Consider the following 19,505-nt stretch of genomic DNA (forward strand, 5'->3'; position numbering starts at 1 on the left):
GTACGAACCTACTATTGAGTACCACATACACAATTTAAGTCGCTATAGGAATATTATAGGAATATTACAGTGGGAAGTGAGAGCACTGTGAGCATGCTGTGTTCTCATTGCTCATGTCACCCCTGCATTAATAAAACTCATAATTCCTTTATTATATTTTAGCTTATGTAGCCCTCCACATATTCAGAATATTTTTTACACTTTCAGATCTGTGCTGAAAGATGAAAAGTACAATATGGGATTTAAGGATAAAAAAAATGTTAAAATACAATAAAAAAAAAAAAAATAGGGCCACTCAATATTACTAAAACACATAAAATAACCTCACACATATGCAAGGACAGGAGACAGAAAAGATAAAATAGGATTAAGAAAAAAATGAGTAATATTTTTTTTAAAAAGGAAGAAAAATCAAGTAATTAATACCTATGCTGCTGGGATAGGCATATGATATGTTGAATTTTGGTTAGGTTTCAGAATGTTTGCATTCATTAAAAAAATGCTATACAATATAAAGTAGTTTATAACTGATTCAACAGCATTTTATGATAAAAATAAATAACAATAATGAGATAATAATAATAACACGTAGCGTCAGCATGGTTGATGACGACAATTAGTAACAAATCTCCCATTGGCCACTTGCTGACCGGAAGTAGCGCGCGGAGCCACTCTTCTTTGCTCCGTGGCATCTCGTAACATTAGCTGCCTGCCGCTGTTTGTTTCACACGAGCACGTACCAGCAAATATAAGAGGGGATAGACAATGGCGTGATTTAGGTAAGTGATTGTTTGAGAATTATAATAAGTGTCTATCATGCTCCCCGGCGGATAAAAAGTAACCCGAAAGCGTTCAGAGGTGCTAACACCACAGACAAGCTAGCAGCAGGACCATGTGGACATCCGCTTTAGACTTTTCACAATAGTTTTTCACGATAAAAGGATTTAAAGGTTTCCAAAGGGACAGGAGGCGCTGAAAGCAGGTCAGAGGTCCAGATTCTGTGGGAAAGTGTGCCAAATATAAGGGGATTTGTATTTTAGCATAATGGACAATGCAAAATATTAAATGTCATAGCCACGTCAGTCAAAGAAAACATGTGGATCATATGGGAAATCTGTAGGACTATGTAATGTTGCCTTGCTTATCCGCAACCTACATAATACCTCACTTAAGAGTTTTCGTCAGGGTCTTGTTGTTTAATTCAGCATATACATAACCCACCAAGCAGCATCTAATTTCAGTGAGATTAGATTTTAACTTTTAGAATTCTTGTTAGATAACTGAAATTTACTTCAGTCCCTATTCATGTATTCACGTGTCACTTAACTCCGAAGGTAGAAGTCCAGCCTGTAATTTGGTATGAGGTTTTATCCCTGAATGTTCTCAAGTGAGTGTTTGTAATTATTGGTGCACCCTTATTTGAAATTGAATGGTGTCCTCCATTTAGGCCTTATCCAGTCCTCTGTTGCTTTCATGGACAGCTAGATAAAATGAAGACAAAGCTAAGATAAACTTACGTTTTGTCAAGCATTATTTATCATGTCAAGGTAGAAGTTTCGCTGTGTAGGCTGGTAGGAGTTTTTGTGAGTCAGTCTTTGTGAGTCAGTCAGTTAAGACAAAGCTTGATGTTTAAAGCCACTGGCTTCACAAAGCAGAAATCATCCCAGGTAGTTAGGTATGGGGTTTCTGTTTCAGTGTACACATACAGGTGTGGCCACTGTATAATCCCACTGTTTATAGACCTCTCTATTTCTCTCTTTGAATGGGAGAGAACATCAAGCCAAACTCTGTTAAGTCCAAAATCTGGCAGTTTAATGTTACTGTACTTATTGGCAAATGTACATACTTTTACATTACTTTTTCTGGATTGTTAGGGTCCACTGGTAAATTCAGTATATAAATTATCCACCAAGCAGCTCCTATTTTAATAAAATCACAACATTTACCTGTCTGCCTGCTTCAATTTTCATGTTCCTTTAGGTACATTTGCAGATATGCAAGGTAACTGTTAACATTAAACTGAGGGACTTCAATGGGTGCTACTGTATGAGGTCTCCCTTTAGCCTGTAAGTTACTAATGTAGTCAGGAAATTCACCTGGATACCATGATTATTGTATGTGTTTTTGTATCGGATTCCCCTTCTGATATGTTTTTGTTGTGCACCTTTTTAATTCGCGTGTCCGTGCTTTTATTTTGAAGAGGAAACTGTTTATTCGGAAATAAAATTCTACAAAATGTTGTGTACTTGACGGAGGTTGAGCTCGCCCCCCAGGTTCCTCTCTGCTGTTGATTAGCAGCTAGCTAGCTGTCGTGAGCTAGCGAAAACAGTTGTGGTGTAGCTGATGTTATTCCCCGTTCTTGATTTTTTTTCATGTTTTCTGTGGCCTTGAAATATAAAATCTCAATGGAGCTTAGACAAACGTTACGCATTCTGTTTGCCAAAAAACAGAATGTGCCCACTGACTGTGAATGAAATGGTTATTGCCTGACTACTGACGTTGGCTGAATGGTAACAAAACATAGGCTACTGATGTTGTAATATTTTTCAAGTAGCTGCTAGTATCAGACTCGGACCCACCCAGCTACCTGATAACCTTCAAGGAACTGCTCTTATCCATGCAATCTAACCTTTATAGCTAAAGATATTGTGGCTTCATTGTGGATTTCTTTATTCTTCTTTAGGTGAACACCTCGTGGATTTATAGAGGATCATTGCTTCAATGCACTGATGCATTACAGCCAAGAACCAAGACACAAAGATCATCTGCAATTAATGAAATGACATGATAGTACACAGAAGCTTTTGACTACCACACTTCCCCATTGTGGATTTTGTTTGCTCCAGAAATGTGCTTGGACATTAAAAAATTGTAGAGGACCTTCCACATCTCTAAGATGACGTGCTGATACATATTGTAAGTAATGTGAATAAGTGCATCTCGGAGGAGATCAGAGGGAAAAGGGAATGCAGACTTGCCGGCCGTAGCTTGTATGTGAGCGTGATGCCCAGGCGAGGGTTGCCGCTGCAGGGCCGGGCCCGCTGGTTGTTCCTGGGCCTCTTCCTGCTGCTGGTGCTGCTGCTGTTCGCCTACCTGCTGGAGTGCACCCCTCCGGCGGACGTCAGCCTGGTCCTGCCCGGCCTAGCAGGCGAGCCCTACGGGAAGGAGTACTACCAGGCCCTGCTGCAGGAACAGGAGGAGCGCCACCTCAACCGCGCCGGCAGCCTCAAGCGGCAGATCGCCCAGCTCAAGCAGGAGCTGCAGGAGATGAGCGAGAAGCTGAAGCTGCTGCAGGACAGGAAGGAGCTCCCCGGGGTGCAGGGCCTGGCCGACACCAAAGACCAGGAGCCGGGAGATCTGCTGGAGTATCTGCACTCGCAGATTGACAAGGCGGAGGTCAACACGGGGGCGCGGCTGCCCAGCGAGTACGCCCTGGTCCCCTTTGAGAGTTTCACCTCCTCCAAGGTGTACCAGCTGGAGATGGGGCTGACGCGGCACCCGGAGGAGAAGCCTGTCCGTAAAGACCGCCGGGACGAGCTGGTGGAGGTCATCGAGGCCGCGCTGGACATCATCAACAACCCTGACGAGGAGGACGGCGTGGAGGACGACATGCCGATGCAGAGACAGACCTACACAGAGGGCCACTTTACTGAGGGTAAGACCTAAAGCATCAACATGTGGGTCAGCACATATGGGCTGCAGACTGAGGAATGTAGCCTTGCCCCATGAAAAAAGGCTTAAATGATAGCTGTCACTGTTATGTCTTAACTGATGTAGTATTCCTTCTTGTATTGTCTTGTGTGGGCAGGACTGTACAGGACGGAGCGGGACAAAGGTACACTTTACGAGCTCTTCTTCGCCAAAGAGGATTCCAGCAGCTTCCGTCACGTCACACTCTTCCGCCCTTTCGGTCCCTTGATGAAAGTCAGGAGCACGTCTGTAGAAATGTCCGCAATGATCATTAACATCATCGTGCCGCTGGCGGGCAGAGTAGAAACTTTCTCACAGTTCTTACACAACTTCAGGTGAGAATGAATGTGACTCATATTAGTAGTTTCATCAGAGACTGTCCGTCTCTTGCGTTGGAGCCAAACACTAACCAGCGTATTTTCTGTTCAAACATGCATTGAATAGATATTTGAATAGACATCATCATTGTGTCTAATATGATTATTAGAGTGAGTTTCAACCTTGGGGCGCTATGTGTTTCCGGAAAGTTATGTGAATAATGTATAATCTATGTTAATGTTTCTAGGGAGGTGTGCATACAGCAGGACAGACGAGTACATCTGACTGTGGTTTACTTTGGGCAAGAAGGCTTACAGGAGGTGAAGTCCTCTTTGGAAAAAATGTCAAGGTGTGTTCCTTTTGCTTTTGATGAGATTTGTCAAGAGAATTAAAATCCATGGTGTCTAGTTTTATTGAAATAACCGTATTGTTTTTGTTTCCTAGGGAGGAGAGCTTCTCCAATTACACTCTCATCCCGGTGGACGAGGAGTTTTCCAGGGGTCGGGGTCTGGATATTGGAGCTCATGCCTGGAAGAAGGGCGACGTCTTGATGTTTTTCTGTGACGTTGACATCCACTTCACACTGGAGTTCCTCAACACCTGTCGTCTCCACTCTGCTCCCAGTAGGGTTTTATCTGTTTGCAGTTCAAGTTCTTTACACGGATAATTTTTGAGCTCTTGCTGACAGTTTTGAGTGTTGCTTAATGTACTGACGTACTTGCTTTTGTGTTTTGTAGACAAGAAAGTCTTCTATCCGGTGGTGTTTAGTCTGTACAATCCTGCCATAGTCTATGGAAATTTGGAGCTGGCTCCACCCACTGAACTCCAGCTGGTAAGGAGTGTGAAAGTTCACATTTAGTGCCAAGTTGCTCCATGTTTGTGTAGAGATGGTGTAATATGTCAGTCTGCTATGATCTTTTACCAGTTGTTAGAACAGTTTTGAGGGATTTTACTCATTGCCAGAAGGACGACTTGTACTTACTGTATACCTACTTATGTTAAGAAATCCTGTTCAATTCACTTCACTTGTTTATGAAATTTCTTTTCAAATAGATTCACAAGAAGGATGCTGGATTCTGGAGAGATTTTGGCTTTGGAATGACGTGTCAGTATCGCTCAGACTTCCTAAATATTGGTAAGCGGTGATCAGAAAGCTTCACATACTCTCTTACAAAAAGCATTTGACTTTGACTGAACCACCTGCAATATGCGATATCTTTTTTTCCTCCCAGGTGGTTTCGATCTTGAAGTAAAAGGCTGGGGCGTGGAAGACGTCCACTTGTACAGAAAGTACCTTCGGAGCGACCTGATCGTGACCCGGACACCGGTGTCGGGCCTCTTCCACCTGTGGCACGAGAAGCAGTGCGCGGATGAGCTGACGCCGGAGCAGTACCGCATGTGCATCCAGTCCAAAGCCATGAACGAGGCGTCCCACTCGCACCTGGGCATGCTGGTGTTCCGTGAGGAGATCGAGGCTCACCTCCGCAAGCAGGCCTTCAAGACCCAGAGCAAGTCAGATGACTGAGAGGCCCGACATTCCAGACTGGACCAGCCTTGTGACTGCGAGGTCCTGGTGACATCATTAACGCACTATAGCAAAGACCTGTTTACACGGATCCTCTTAACATTTCATTACCGCTCAGCTGTAGACACGGATGAATGTACGAAAACTAACAACTAGCCTACATTGATCGATGTGAAACTTCAAAACGCGCTACAACTCCATCGATGAGAGCTTTCTACAGCAGTATCAAAAACAAGTGAAAGTCGTTCAGGTCGGGAACACTCGCACAAGCTGTCGGACTAAAACGGATTCATGTGAAACACGTGATAATATATCTCTTGGATTTACATGGACATTGTATTGAAATCAATTCAGTAAGCATGCAGTTTGTATGATTGGAAACATACATTTCTCATCTTTCATTTTAGCCAAATGCACCTGCTTCAAACGCAGCTCTTCAAGGTGACTCGCAATCAATTTCTTCAACGTTTTTCACCTTCTCCCACCTCGACTATAGACTTGCACAGATTACTGTGACCTGTAGGAATGTCAGCCAATAGATTCCAACTGAGATGATTCCCGGATCCCAAGGTATGAAAAAGGTATCAAACAAGGTACAATACAACCAGCTGTCAACATGTTTGGAGGAGCTTTGTTCTCAATAAGCAATAACATAACTGTCGCAAAAGGGTAATAAGTATGATTGTAGAGGTGTTCAACTGTTGACAAAAGGAAAAATAAGAATTGGCAGTTTATCAAATGAAAATAAAACGCAAATTACATTGCAATGACTTGATTGACCCCACAAGAACCAAAATCAAGTCCCTGCTGATTCCCAGCCCTCCTCATTATCAAGTCAGTCTTACTTTCTGCGAGTTGTGATCAAAGCAATTTACAAACAATGTTTCTTACACTTTATAGCATATTCTGTATTACCAGATCTCTATGGAGCCATATTGTTTCATTTGTGTTGTATTTATAAGTTGGTTCAAATTGGTAACATGGTAAAAAAGGGACCTTTTTATGTTAGCGTAGTGTGTGATGAAAGGGACAATCAGTCACTGTCTTTCTTTGCTTAGCAGGTGACGGCTTCCAAGTCCTCATCTGTTTAGCAGAGAAGCATGTTGACTACATTGTTAGAGCCAGGAACAAAGATCTGCTTAAAGCATGCAACACTTTGATGTTAGGTCTGTGTGGACCAGTATTATTGTCTGTAAAGAGATTTGTCATTTATGCCCAGTGAGAATCGCTCACAGCACTATGATTCCTAATACTAGACTGAGGTTGAATGTTACAGCCACTCATGTAAATACTTTTCTAATATCATTTGTTTTTCATACTTGTAAGTTTAATACTTATGTCTCATGTGCCTACATGCTTAAAGTGATATGAAATGTTGGAGATTACATTAGTCCTTGCAAGGCCATTGAAATTGTTGTTTGAGGCTGTGTTCACAGCTGTAGATGTGTTAATTTTATTCCACCTCTTGATGAGAAAGGATGTTACACTTGACCGGTTAGGATGCAAAGTGACTGTCGAAAGTGAGAGGCATAATGTAATGAGTACAGCTGTTGAAAACCTTAAATAGAGCAGGCAAGAAGTGCTTTATTTTTTCTGAAAAGGAAAGCAGGTTAAGCTGACATTACATCCTGTACTGTAGTTATTTTTTAATTGATGTTTTTGCAAATATTACAGCTTTTTGTAGATAGTCTTACAATCAGTCTCTCCTCAACCTGGAGGAGAAATCTTACATGTCTTCCTTTCATGATCAATACACAACACTTCAAAGAGAAATACCTTATGTAAGGAAATGGTTTATTTTCACATTTTGGCCATGAAATAAAACTTACATAAGGTTGCATTCACTGCTGCTATGTATTTTCTCTTGTTAATATTTAATTTGATGATATACATTTCAGTAAACCCCAAGCCAACTTGACCAGTTCTATAATTTATTCTATAAAAAATGTAAGTTCAAACAAGTCAAGTTTCTTCGATTCTTCCAACTTGATCTATTTTTCTTAATTTAAGACAAATGGCATAATACAATTGTATTCATTCTTATACAGTAAACTACATGAATAGAAAATGAGAGGAAAAAAAATAAAAAGGAAAAAGCATCTGTCAAAACCCAGGAGAACTGACATGAAATAAACCTAATGGAGGAAGTTTCAGGCAGGCTTATTTTCATCTCAGATGATTGTATTAATGTATTATCTGTTCAGGATGGATCCCCATGGTCTTGTAGATCTCTTTAAGGATAAGCAGTGCCGTGTCTTCAGATTCCCTACAAAACAGCAGAGGTGTTAATATGAACGCCTTACCTGCATCTCACCAATGGATCACACAAAAAAAGTTGAGCCATTGGTCTGAAAAGTAAAACACTGAATTGATGTTGATATATTATTTCTGAAAAGGTACTTGTCCCTCCAGGATTCTTCGCTACTTTGAGATGTGACGGACATTTCTGTCATTATTTCAGTTCTGTGTTTATTTCCAGAAAAAGTGCAAAGGCAGTAAAATGAGGATTGGTCCAACTGGCACACCTGTGCAATTTTTACCTCGAAGTAATCATTTTTCCTAAAATGTTGCAATCACAAATCTCTGGAGGGACTGATTCATTGAATTTCAACAATAGGGTTGAGAAGTTCATGTGCAATGGTTAAAAGAATGAGTGTAAAGTCAACAAGAGCTCCGTACCAGTAGCACAGATGACTCTGGAGGGCAAACAGGTACTCGTTGAAACTCTCAATGGGCTTCTCCTGCAGGACATAGTCAATGCGTTTCCCTCCGTTCAGCATCCCTATCTTCACCTGGGGCTCCTCCTCTCTCTGTGGCTCAGGACTATCTGAAATCTTACGCTCTGTGACAAACCAATGTGATGTTATCAGTCACAGTCTGTACACAAACCATTTTGGATTAAAGAGCATCAAACAGAAAGCTGAATTCCCTGGCTGGCTGTAATTTCTACACCACCTGAAAAAAAATGTGCTTTGAGTAATAACGGTACATAATGTCAACAATCCTCAAAAAGCTCATTTCTGACTTTAAAACGTTTTCTTCAACCTCTACCAGTGATGCTTTTCTCCTAGAGGGAAGTGAAACTCACCCTCTTCCACTTGCTTCTCCTCCTCCTCCTTGATGCGGCTGGCCACCATGGCCAGCTCGGCCTGCAGCTGGTCAGAGGAGGTGTGAGCGCGAGCGAACTCGTTGAGCGTCTGCCAGGCGCTCTTCAGGGAGCTGATGAAGCCCTGCTTCAGGTCCGAGCCCATCCTGGTCAGGCTCTCCTTCAGCTCTGCAGCAGAGGAAGCGGTTACTAAATCCCTCAGCATACGACATTTCCAACATGCAACTGCTAAAGGTTTTCAAGTCAGATGCGAGATGGCATTTTTTTTTATTCAGTTTTATTTGATGAGACCAACATAGATCTATCTATGTAGAGAAATATGAAGAAACTTAAATCACTTTCACCATTATCAAAGACCTGTGTTGAAAATGTATAAAGACATGGGAATGTCCTGTTGTTCAGTTTCATCTTAAAAATAGGACCTGGAAAATCAGTCACTGCCACCGAACTAATTTAGCCCGACCTTAGGGCTTATAGTTCTCATCATTCATACTATAACTGCATTGTAGCAACTTCAATGCAAGAATGGAGTCTTTGTATTTTATTAAAGCGTATGATTAGAGCACTCCACCCCAAGGAGTGTTGGAGAGAGCTCACAAGGGCCTGAAGTGGGGCAACATGCAGTTAGAACATTCAACAACTCCGTTCAGGATTTAATGATGACACTTAAGTGTCTCAACATATGGTATTAACTAATTTTTCAAAAAAGGTTGTCAAAGTAGATAGAACAGTGGTCTAGTGATTTGGGGTGATGCAAGCAGAAATTCAAGAGAAAGGATGAGAAAACAATGTAGAGAGCCATACCAAGATGCAGCCTCTTCCTCCCTTTGTGATGTGGGATCAACACAGGCTTCAAGTCCAAGTCTGGCAGTATCATGGGCTCAATCCTGTATGCTACAGGGTCCAGCTGAGAGAGAAGAAACATTTCTGATCATGAATCTAGATATCAGATCGTGGCACCTACAGTGACTCAGCAAAGTGGTTTTCATCCAGAGTGTGCAGGTAGGGGTCAAGGGAAAATTCCTGAAATTAATTTGAAGATATGAAATATGTAACAAACCCCAATATGAAAAAAACTTCACCTGAAACTGTATTAAAAATTTGGTCTGACTGTCTTTGCATGAAATGCCTTCAGATAGGTATTTGTAGAATTTGACATTATACTTTGTGTGGATGTCGGACCAAAACCAATTTCAAGATGTGCTCAAATGTGCAAGTCAAATGAGTGAATCCTGTTTGAGCATCTGTAGCTCATCTGAGCATCACTAATGTAACTACTAGTAGTTACCGGATGGTAAATATTGAAGAATCCCTTGCATGTGGGCAGCTGGTAAGTCTCTTCGATCTTCTCCAGCCCCCGGACCGTCAGGAACATGCCGATTGGAGAACCCAAGGCGAAGAAATTCACCGGCTCAAAGTCCAGAGCATGGTAGACCACTGAAACCTATGGAGCAAAATCAAGTGTGATATTAAACTCATTTTGTTAGCAAATAAAACTTAAAGCTGTCCATGAAATTGTAATCTTTCTCGATGAACTGATAAATAGCAAAACTGCTTCAGAACAGTCCAACTGATATTTAACCACCTCCCTATTTGAAATGTTTTATTCTCTGCCTTATTCATTGATATTGTCTGTGATGTGTTTTGTGTATCTCGTTTACTATGTAAAGTGTCTTTGAGTATTTAGAAAAGTGCTATACAAATAAAATGTAATATTATTATTATTATTATTATTATTATTATTATTATTATCATTATTATTATTATTATGTGGAAAATCTACATTATTGGCCATCCTGTTATACATCACATTTACCTGTCCAGTTCCAACTTCAAAGTAATTGTAGTCGACGTGGACAGAGGAGATGGTTTTGCCCACAGGAAGCTTCTTGATGGTGGGATCAGGAAGGGGTTCAGCTGCTGGTGTGGGCACCACCTGCTGACTGACCTCCTTGACCTCTGCTTTCTTCTCTTGACGTGCAGTCTGAGTAAATACAGTAAAGACGTATTAAACGGAGGAAGTGAAAGGAGTTAGTCACTACCACCCGTTTGCGAGCCTCACAGGTATTCAATAGAAAAGGGTCTTTGAAGGCTCACCAGCTTATTCACTCTGTCTTTGACAAATTTAGCAATCTTTTTCCTGGGCCCCAGTGGGATTTCCATCTCTTTAAGGTCTTCAATTGTGCACATAAGCTGAAAGAACATGAGAAAGAGACAAAATGAAACAGCCTCCATGTAATACTATCTAACAAGGAAGATCCTATGAAGGTTAACACCAGAGAGGCAAAGCTGCCATTAACTGAAGCATTGAAATAGCTCTGCTTTCAAAATGTCCCTCTATTACTTTTCCAACACCCACTTTCTGTACAAACCAGTGCTGTTAAATTTTAAAAATCAACAAGGAAATAGTGGGTTGAAGTATATTTGCCTCCTTCAATTTACAGCTTGTCTGCCTTTTCTAAAACCCCAAAACCCATTGGCCTTTCTGACGTTAAGTAATACTATTGGAAAAAATCAATCATGCCTTTTATAACAAGCAAAGGTGGTTTTTATTCTTACAAAAGATTCAATGTCAATCTTCTCGTCATCAAAGGTACTCTTGTATTCAGACAAGCCCAGATGTTCCAGCACAGAAGAAAGATCTTCAAATTCCTCCCCTTCGTCTTTAGGCTCCTCTTCCACAGCCGGCGGGGCGACGGCATGATTTCCCTGTGTGACAGGGGGCGCCACCTGATGCAAGAAGCAGGGTTAACGTCTTACAGACCATTCCAACTTAACTTATTGCTTGAAGTGATCCATGCTGTGCATCAGTACTTTACAGAGCTGAAAACTATTATAATCAATTGCTGCACCAAGATCTGTATGTATCACAGTCAGTGGGGACAAGATTATGCTACTTTCTAACTGCTAGATAAGATCATTTTTAACTGATGAGCATAATAATTGATGCTATATAACCTGTTTGCTGCCTAGTGGGGGCCCTCCATTAGTAGTGGGCTTGGATGACATGGCTAATGCTGGAGAGCCGTTCTTCTGATTCGACAGCAGGTCAAAAAGTATCAGGGAACCTGCAAGTACAAAGGCATAAACCCAGTTCTGAATCGCTACCAGAGGTCTGTAGCTACTTGAAAATCAGAACAGAACTAAATCCAGTGGTGTTGAGACCAATACACTGGCCTATTACCTAAACTGTGTCCCGCCACTGATGCGGCTCCTTTGTAGTCTGGGTTCCTCTTCATGAACAGGGTGTGGAGTCTGTTAATCTCTAGGGCAACTGTGTCCATGATGGTCTGGCAGTAAGTGGGGCTGTTGTAGAAGAGCACGTCTAACAAGGTCTCATTGGTAAAGTGACGTAAACGTCCAGTGCTGGGCAAGGTGATCTTCTTTATCCTCCTACAAAGAAAAACAAGTAAAGAAAGTGGTGGCTCTGTAAAGACTTTCCATATGACTTTGGTTTGGTCTTCTCAAACATCTACAGCCGGTGCGAACCCGCTTCTCCTCACCTATCCACCCCTGTGGCGTCTCCATGTAGAGCTGTGTGCCACTGGACAGGCAGGAACTCCACCCGGCTGATGGCGTGCTCATCCTGCGATTTCTTAAAGTGACTCTGCAGCAGCTTCAGCGACACATTACGGAAGTCGTCCACTGAAAATGAGAAATTCATACAGCTCATTAAGTGATTTCCCCATGGAAAGTACACCAACACTGGCAACTGACATGACACCAATGCCAGTGAATGTCAGTAAATGATTAATGAAATGCCCTTTGTACCCATTATTATGTTCAAAACTGATTATCAAAGAAAGACAAAAAGCAGGTTTTGCTATCCAGATGGTACTCACCACACTCCACCATGCTCCGAAACCTCAGGTCACAGACGGGACCGATTCCATGCACCATGAACACTAGATGATCCACTTTAGGGAGCTCGCCTAGAATAGGTACACACACATGAAACGTTGTATTTTACCCTTTGATCTATGAGCCCAACTATGGCCCCCTTTACACCTGGCATTAACATGTCTCTCACATCTGGACCCATGTCTTTATATGATTTAGCTGTATTACATTTCCACAAAAATGCATCTCCACAATACACATTTAAATCTGATTTATTTTTCCCTTGCAAAACACAGATAGCCGTGCATGTCACTTCCTCTATTACGCCCTTTAAAACTGACAGTAAATACAGTGTTTCGCTTGTTCCCCATCCACAAGCATTCTGACAATCCATTTTTCACAAGTACATTACTCTCCAAGCTGTCTGCCACCAGGTTGATTTGCACGCTTCCTGGTTGTACCCAGGTGCTAAAGTTCATTTCTGTTTATGTAGTTTCTATATGTGGATTGGAGACACATTGCATTTACACTTTTCTGTTAATGTGGCCAAATGAGTCTCTGAGCACCTCTGGAGATTTGGGTGATCAGATCTTCAATGCGTCACCTGGATTTTATGTGTTTTCACAGTCTGATCACCTAGGACAAATGTTAATGCCAGGTGTGAAGGGGATCTAGAATAGCACAATACAGACTGAGTTTAACAGGCTTTTTCCTTATTATGCCTACAGCTAGCTAGTAGCGGGTAAAGAGGAACTCGACTACCATCAGGTACTTCGTCATGGTCATCATCAATGCCTCTCTTGACCACTCTGGGCCTGGTCTGCCCATCCTGAGTCGTGCCCCACTCATCTGGCATGGCAGAGGGCTGAAACTGGACTATCACCTACAGACAGAGAGAACAAGGCCTCATCACTCACTGAAAGCATCTATACAAACAGCAAAGTCCACTCAACAGGATTAAAGCATCATAAGATCACCTCTTTAACATTTTAATCAGACAAAGGTTTACCTTTGGATTGTGCATTACAATGGTTTCCCCTGATGGGAACTCCAGCCTGCGGTGCCACTGGTTGGTAGACACAGCTTTCTTATATTCTGCCTGAAGAGGGGAGACAGCATATCATTCACACATTTAGACTGTAGAGGTAGAGGTATACTGGTATGGATCTACCAGCATTTTAATCCAATAAATATAAAAACTACACATTGCAGCTAATGCAGAATTTGCATGGGAACAGACAACTTTGAATGAATGCCACAGCATAAAAAAGAAAAAAAAATATATCAGTAAAAACACAAAAACATCTATTATATCATCAAAATTAAGAAAAATAATGTGATATGATATTTTGATATCATATCATATGCCTCTGCCCTACGACTAACAAGACAAAGTCCTCTCAGTCTACTCAAACTGGACTTCAGGAGTTTTCTGACTGATACAGGGTCCAAAAACATGAGACTGTTCTGGTCATAGGCGGTGGTGGGACAAACCTCCAGCTTGTCACTAAAGTCCTCGGAGTAGGGAATGAAGCGGCTATCCGTATCCCCTTTGTAGAACCAGGTGCAGCGGCGGACCTCTGTAGGCTCCTCCTCCCAGTACACTGCAGTCCGCATGCGGTCGTACAGCTGCACGTCGTAGCGCCCTCCATCTGTACGCACGATCACATTCTCTGGGTCTGGTTGAACTGAAAGAAGAAAAAGGCCAAGAGGATTTTAGAGGGGTTACATCAGTATAAATACATTATGCCAGAGTTAGGGGTTCAACTTTCTTTGGATAAAAGCATCCACCAAAGAGCAAACGTTGTATGTCATCTCACCTGAGTTGTACGTCTCCTCCAGCTGAATGGAGTCGATGATGCTGAAAGGAAGCCAGACGCTCTTTGATTCCACTTGTTTGCAGAAGAACCAGTGAGGCTGAACGGGCTCATAGACATTGTAGTTGTATGGCATCATGGGATTGGCGGGGACTACAGCTCCAGCAGTGGTGGCCGCAGGTGGAGGCACCTGCATCTGTGTGGGAGGGGGCTGAAGAGAGAGAACAGCGACATACACTCGTCATCCTGTCCTTTCATTCTTCAAGGTTACATTTACATTTTAGGCATGTCGCTGATGTTCTTATCCAGAAGAACTTGCAATGACTGCAACAGTAGAATAACCTTAAATTCCCACATCACCAACATCACAAATAGTCAGTAGTAAGGAGTGTAAGGGCAGAGCCATAGTGCCCTGAGAATAAATATAAAAATATTCACTTCATTGATACCCACTGAGGTACTCGCTAAGTTAAAAATGCATCTGACAAACACAACAACAGTGTGACAGAGTGGGCTGATTAGTCAGTATCTACCTTTGTGAATGTCGGTCCCGACAGTGGGAATGTTTGTGCCGGAGAGCCGAGAGAGTAGGGATTCTGCTGCGGTGCGTGGGACGGCGGCTGGACCTCTGGAGCTGGAATATAAGGGCTGGCTCTGCTGCTGACGGGGGTGTGGCGGTACGGGTTATGACTCTGCTGGGGGGTGTGGGGAGGGGGTGGGGTCACCATGCTGGGGGGAGGAGTGTGTCGCCCCATAGGGCTCTGGTAAACTGCACTACCAAATGCCAGAGCAGGGTTAGCTTGTGGGCCAGGAGGCGGCGGGGCCATGCCGACACTACTGGGAACAGAGACTGGACCCGTTGTTGTCGGTGCCACTGAAAGCGCTGGCGGAGGGCATGGCTGATGGCCTATGGAGGCAAATGGGTCACTGCTGGTTACAGGACTGGAGAAGTAGTTGAATGTAGAGGGGGCTGGTACATTCCCAGAGGTCTGACCTAGAAAGCTGTCTTCTTCTCCAACATCAGTGGAATCATCTAAAGAACATCAAAATGGAGAAAATGAATTAAAATATACATTGTCAGTCAATTTAGACAGAATGCTGTCATTCGGTTATGAACAACTCATACTAAGTCTTTATTTGACATCCCTAGTCAACATGATGTTACTGTAACTCACTAGCTACATCCCTGTCATTCAATAACACATCAGATGGAGGACAGTCTAACCAAACCCCATCAATGTCAATGGGGCTAAAATGGCAGACAGACCAATGGCAGTCACAGTATTGTACTTCTGGCACGATAACAACAGCTGACAGCCGTTGAGTGACAGGAGGTTTCGTTATCTTTGCTAAGGAACCGGCTAACTAGCTAGCTAGCCTGCTAGTAATGCTGCTAACGTCAACGCTAAGGTTTAGACATTTCCTGCATTAACGTTTTATCTCACCTCCCGACAACACCGCTGGACCAGTGGCCTGACTCACTGGTATGAAAGGCAAATTGAAGTTAAACTCCGGAGCCGTGCTGAACAGTAAATTTGCACTGGAATTGGGAACGTTATTATTTTTTCTATCAGCCATTTTCCCCTAAATAACACGTAGCCAGTACCGGAGCAAGCAGGCATTAAGCTCACTTCACACCCGGATCTCGACACAGGTTTTCCCCCGCATTCACAATATTTCACTGATCTGTAAGGTTACACAAGAACACGATGGGCGGTCAGGCAGAGCTACAGATTGTTTGTAGATCTGACAAATCCACGCAGGTCATTTGACAGCGGCTTGTTGGTCGTAGAAAAAAAAACTAACAATTTCTTCCAGTACTGCCACCTACAGGTGTGAAAGCGTGCTTGCACTATGCAACTTTACCTTGTCTTTTCAAATTTGAGTAAAGACATTTTTTCTGAATTGACAAAAGACCTCACATCAAAACAAAAATATCCCCCCCCCCTTTTATTGAAGTACATCTAAGAGGTACGTAAAAGAATCAATCGCCCTTCCTGCCAGTGTGATAACTCCGTTGTCCGGTTAATCTTGGTGTACAAAACAAGCGAACTACTCTCTTCGACTAGTGACGCAAATTTCCCGCCCTCAGACCAGCTCCTCTGCTGTCCTGTCTGAAAGTAGAGAGCAGCAGTCAACAAACTCTCTTCACAACTGTGTTTTCAGATACTTTTGTTTTGATTTGTTATACTTTTGAAGTTTGTTAGTGGCTAATGATGCCTTCTACCCATGACTGGATCAACAACCCTCTGGGCGTTGTTGAAGGGATGTTTGGTAAGACACAAGTCGGTACTTGCTTGCTTGACAGCTAACGTTAATGTTAACTTAGCTAGGTGGCTAACTACCATGCTAACTACCATGCTCATCACATGCAATCGTAACCGGTGTTTTCACCACTTTCCCGTCCTTCAAAATAAGTTGCTGTGGGTTGTAAATACGAACATTGCTTTACTTTCACTTTATAGCATAGCTAACCAGCAGTAACTGCCTGTTGTTCAATCTGATATGAAGACAAGACACAGAAATTGCAAATTAAATAACAGAGTATCTATAGGTCCGTAGAGGTCGGGAAATCTTTTAAATTGAGTTATCTAAATTCAAGCCCTTGAAAGGTCTTAGACACAATTGAATGTAGCTCCTTTAGGTCTTAAATATACAGCCCCCCTCAGAGGTCCTAAAACTTTGTGAAAATGTTGGTAGGCTACTTGAAATTCATCCTCAGTGTTTCAAAAACACAGATGATACCATCCTCAAAAAAGCTTTTTGTCCTAACTTTAATAGTAACCTGTGACATTCTTTACATTTATTTCAAGTAACATTAGCATTTATTTATTTTTTTTACAAAGTGGACAGGTGTCAGGGTTTTTTTCTTCTTCAAATGGTGGATATCTCACTTTAATTGGGATTAATGTCTTCATGTCAACCCAGTCGCACTGAATTGGTCTCCTGTTTTTTGACTTTAAAATTGTCTTAAAAATGTTTTGAAAACACTTAAGTTTAACTTACTGAAACCTATAAACACCCTGCTAAACTAACAGATAAGTGTTGATTCACTTTAACTTGTTAAATACTGTCATCAAAGCCAATGTTAGCTGTTATTATAATTACATATAACATAACATTGTGTACTTCTTGATATAGCTTCTTCCCAGAACGACCCAAACTCTGGATGGGAAGCTAAAGCAGTGGAGTTCTTCAAAGATCAGTTGAAAGACAAGGAGGCTCATACCTGGGTAATGTGGCACTGGATTTTCTTAGCATATCACCCATTATTGTCTGTGAGACTACAGGTCAGCATGCTCATTGGCAGTTACATCCTTTGTTTTCATTTTGAGTATCTTCATATCCGTCCAGGTTCCATCTTTGAACGACGTCCCTCTGCACTACCTGAAGCCCAACAGCCTGGTCAAATTCCGCTGTTTAATCCAAGATATGTTCGATCCCGAGTTCTACATGGGAGTGTATGAGACCGTCGACCCGTCAACCAAGGCCAAAGTAAGCACTTCCTTATCCGTTCCTGTGCCATAATTTGCATAATAAATACAGCCCTCTCGCTCATGCCTCCATGAGTTTCCAGTGCTTGGATCCTGCATTTGATCTTCAGTCATTTGATGTCACTTTCTGACAATCCCTAGGTTTTGCGATGCGGGAAGTACAAAGACGTCACAGAATGTGGGGTAAGTCCGCCTCATTCAAACCATTAGAGGAATCCATAAACGCCTCATTTCAACTGCAATAACTACATTTGCTTGCATTTGTTTATTGCCCTTTCCATCTTCAGGTGGATTTGAATTCCAGAAACACTGTGACTGCCGAGAGACAGACCTTCTACTGCGTGCCTATCCCTGGAGAAAATCCCTGGGTGAAAGAGATATCCTCATCTTGTCCAAATTGTCATACATACATGATGGAAGTGCTCCCTCAAACATGAAACGGTTAAACATGGATTTTATTATGTGTTCTTTGTTGTAGCCTGTCCGTGTGAAAATGTTTTCAAATTAATTGCTTGGTAATCGCTCCCTAGTTTCCCTTAATTCTGTCACACAGCTATGCCGGCTCTAGCCAAGCAAGAGTGGTTCCTTCCACCTCTTATGTCCCAAGCAGACAGAAACGCAGCTACGAGGAGGACGACGACATGGACACACAGCCCCAGAAGCAGAGGGAGCCACACACTGGTATGGGCTGTTTGTAAAATGGAGATGAGTAAATGTATAGCTCAACATTAAGTAGAAGGAATGTCCATTAACTATTTTGCTGCTGCCAAAAAAATGGAGTTTGATAGAAAACATCAGGTTTGGTGTTAGTTCCTCAGAATCAAAGAACAAGGGCTTCTTTCTAGAGCTGCCATTTTGCACCGACGTTCAACAATCATACAATGAGAAATCCATCGTAGAAGAGGCAGAGATACCAATTTTGCCAGAGTCAGTAGCCCCAATTGACCAGAATGCAGTGTGGCCACAAGACATACTGCATTTTGAGCAAGGGGCGCAACTCACTTTTACTCAACTGGAAAAACTCTCACTCCATTATCACGTTCGCTCTCTGCACCTACATGTATAACACACAACTGAATGCAACAAGTTCCAGCACATTCTCTGGGGACTGTCAAAAGGCCTTCTGGGAATTGTAGGAAATCACTAACTGAAGTAGATGTAGATGAGGCAGGTTGAGGGAAAGTTAAAAAAAAAAGTAAATTACAACACTTCAACACAAACTCGTGGAATGCAGTGAAAATCATGTATTATGTGGCTTTTCCTCTTAAAATGTCAACTGCTCCCTCCTCCCTCTGCAGGACCTCAAAGTCCCACAGAGCTGCATGGCAATGGCGACTGCAAGCGGCAGGAGACGGAAGCTCCTTCCAGCCAGACCACATCTGCCTCCCATCTCGACCTCAACTTCCCCCTGCCGGGAGAGAAGGGCCCATCTTGCCTAGTCAAGGTATGTTATCAACCTCTACTGGTGGGTTTAGGTACCTCTCCTTTTATCCCCTCTTGTTCGCTGTAGCTGTAATCTGGCCTCTGTGGATGTGATGTTTACCAGATGATTTGCGTATCTGCCCAGGGAAAGTCAGAAGGTCGTAAAATGGGGCAGGAAAAGGGAGGTCAATGACATTCAATATGAGATTACATAAAAGGTTTTTTAATAAGTGATTTCAAAAGTGATACTGATTTATCAGCAAAGATTATTTTTAGATGTAGAACAGAAGCTA

At 42.4% G+C, this 19,505-nt stretch overlaps 3 protein-coding genes across 4 annotated transcripts; 2 read left to right on the top strand and 1 right to left on the bottom strand.

Annotated features, from left to right (window-relative positions):
• The first annotated feature begins 652 nt into the window (after window positions 1-652).
• Window positions 653-7,494, top strand: csgalnact2 (chondroitin sulfate N-acetylgalactosaminyltransferase 2). Its single transcript, XM_071522563.1, has 8 exons — window positions 653-779; window positions 2,684-3,655; window positions 3,809-4,025; window positions 4,256-4,357; window positions 4,453-4,631; window positions 4,746-4,840; window positions 5,062-5,143; window positions 5,241-7,494. The coding sequence occupies exons 2-8, from the start codon at window positions 3,004-3,006 to the stop codon at window positions 5,531-5,533; spliced, it is 1,620 nt and encodes a 539-aa protein (XP_071378664.1). The 5' UTR covers window positions 653-779; window positions 2,684-3,003; the 3' UTR covers window positions 5,534-7,494.
• Window positions 5,632-17,611, bottom strand: sec23ip (SEC23 interacting protein). Of its 2 annotated transcripts, none has more exons than XM_071522561.1 (18): window positions 15,742-15,874; window positions 14,830-15,329; window positions 14,300-14,507; window positions 13,974-14,167; window positions 13,489-13,578; window positions 13,242-13,362; window positions 12,482-12,571; window positions 12,143-12,284; window positions 11,824-12,032; window positions 11,598-11,707; window positions 11,199-11,369; window positions 10,737-10,832; window positions 10,456-10,623; window positions 9,928-10,083; window positions 9,444-9,546; window positions 8,622-8,807; window positions 8,213-8,375; window positions 5,632-7,799 (listed from the first exon to the last, which is right to left on the bottom strand). In XM_071522561.1, exons 1-18 carry the CDS (start codon window positions 15,872-15,874, stop codon window positions 7,718-7,720), a joined length of 2,922 nt encoding a protein of 973 aa, XP_071378662.1. In that variant the 3' UTR covers window positions 5,632-7,717. The 2 variants fall into 2 exon arrangements, with proteins under 2 accessions (XP_071378662.1, XP_071378663.1); XM_071522562.1 differs by lacking the exon at window positions 15,742-15,874 and adding an exon at window positions 17,526-17,611 and having other exon boundaries at window positions 5,636-7,799.
• Window positions 16,415-19,234, top strand: LOC139646829 (mini-chromosome maintenance complex-binding protein-like; the record flags this gene model as incomplete). Its single annotated transcript, XM_071522580.1, has 7 exons — window positions 16,415-16,570; window positions 17,438-17,529; window positions 17,651-17,791; window positions 17,932-17,973; window positions 18,078-18,167; window positions 18,342-18,471; window positions 19,089-19,234. Coding segments are annotated over exons 1-7 (702 nt in total), but the record flags the coding sequence as incomplete, so codon positions are not given.
• Window positions 19,235-19,505: the final 271 nt, after the last annotated feature.

This window comes from Centroberyx affinis, unplaced genomic scaffold (genome assembly GCF_046629955.1).
Source record: "Centroberyx affinis isolate AG114_WGS23_722 - 3 ecotype Tasmania unplaced genomic scaffold, CSIRO-AGI_Caff_v1 ptg001004l_1, whole genome shotgun sequence".
In the NCBI taxonomy this organism is placed as follows: domain Eukaryota; kingdom Metazoa; phylum Chordata; class Actinopteri; order Beryciformes; family Berycidae; genus Centroberyx; species Centroberyx affinis.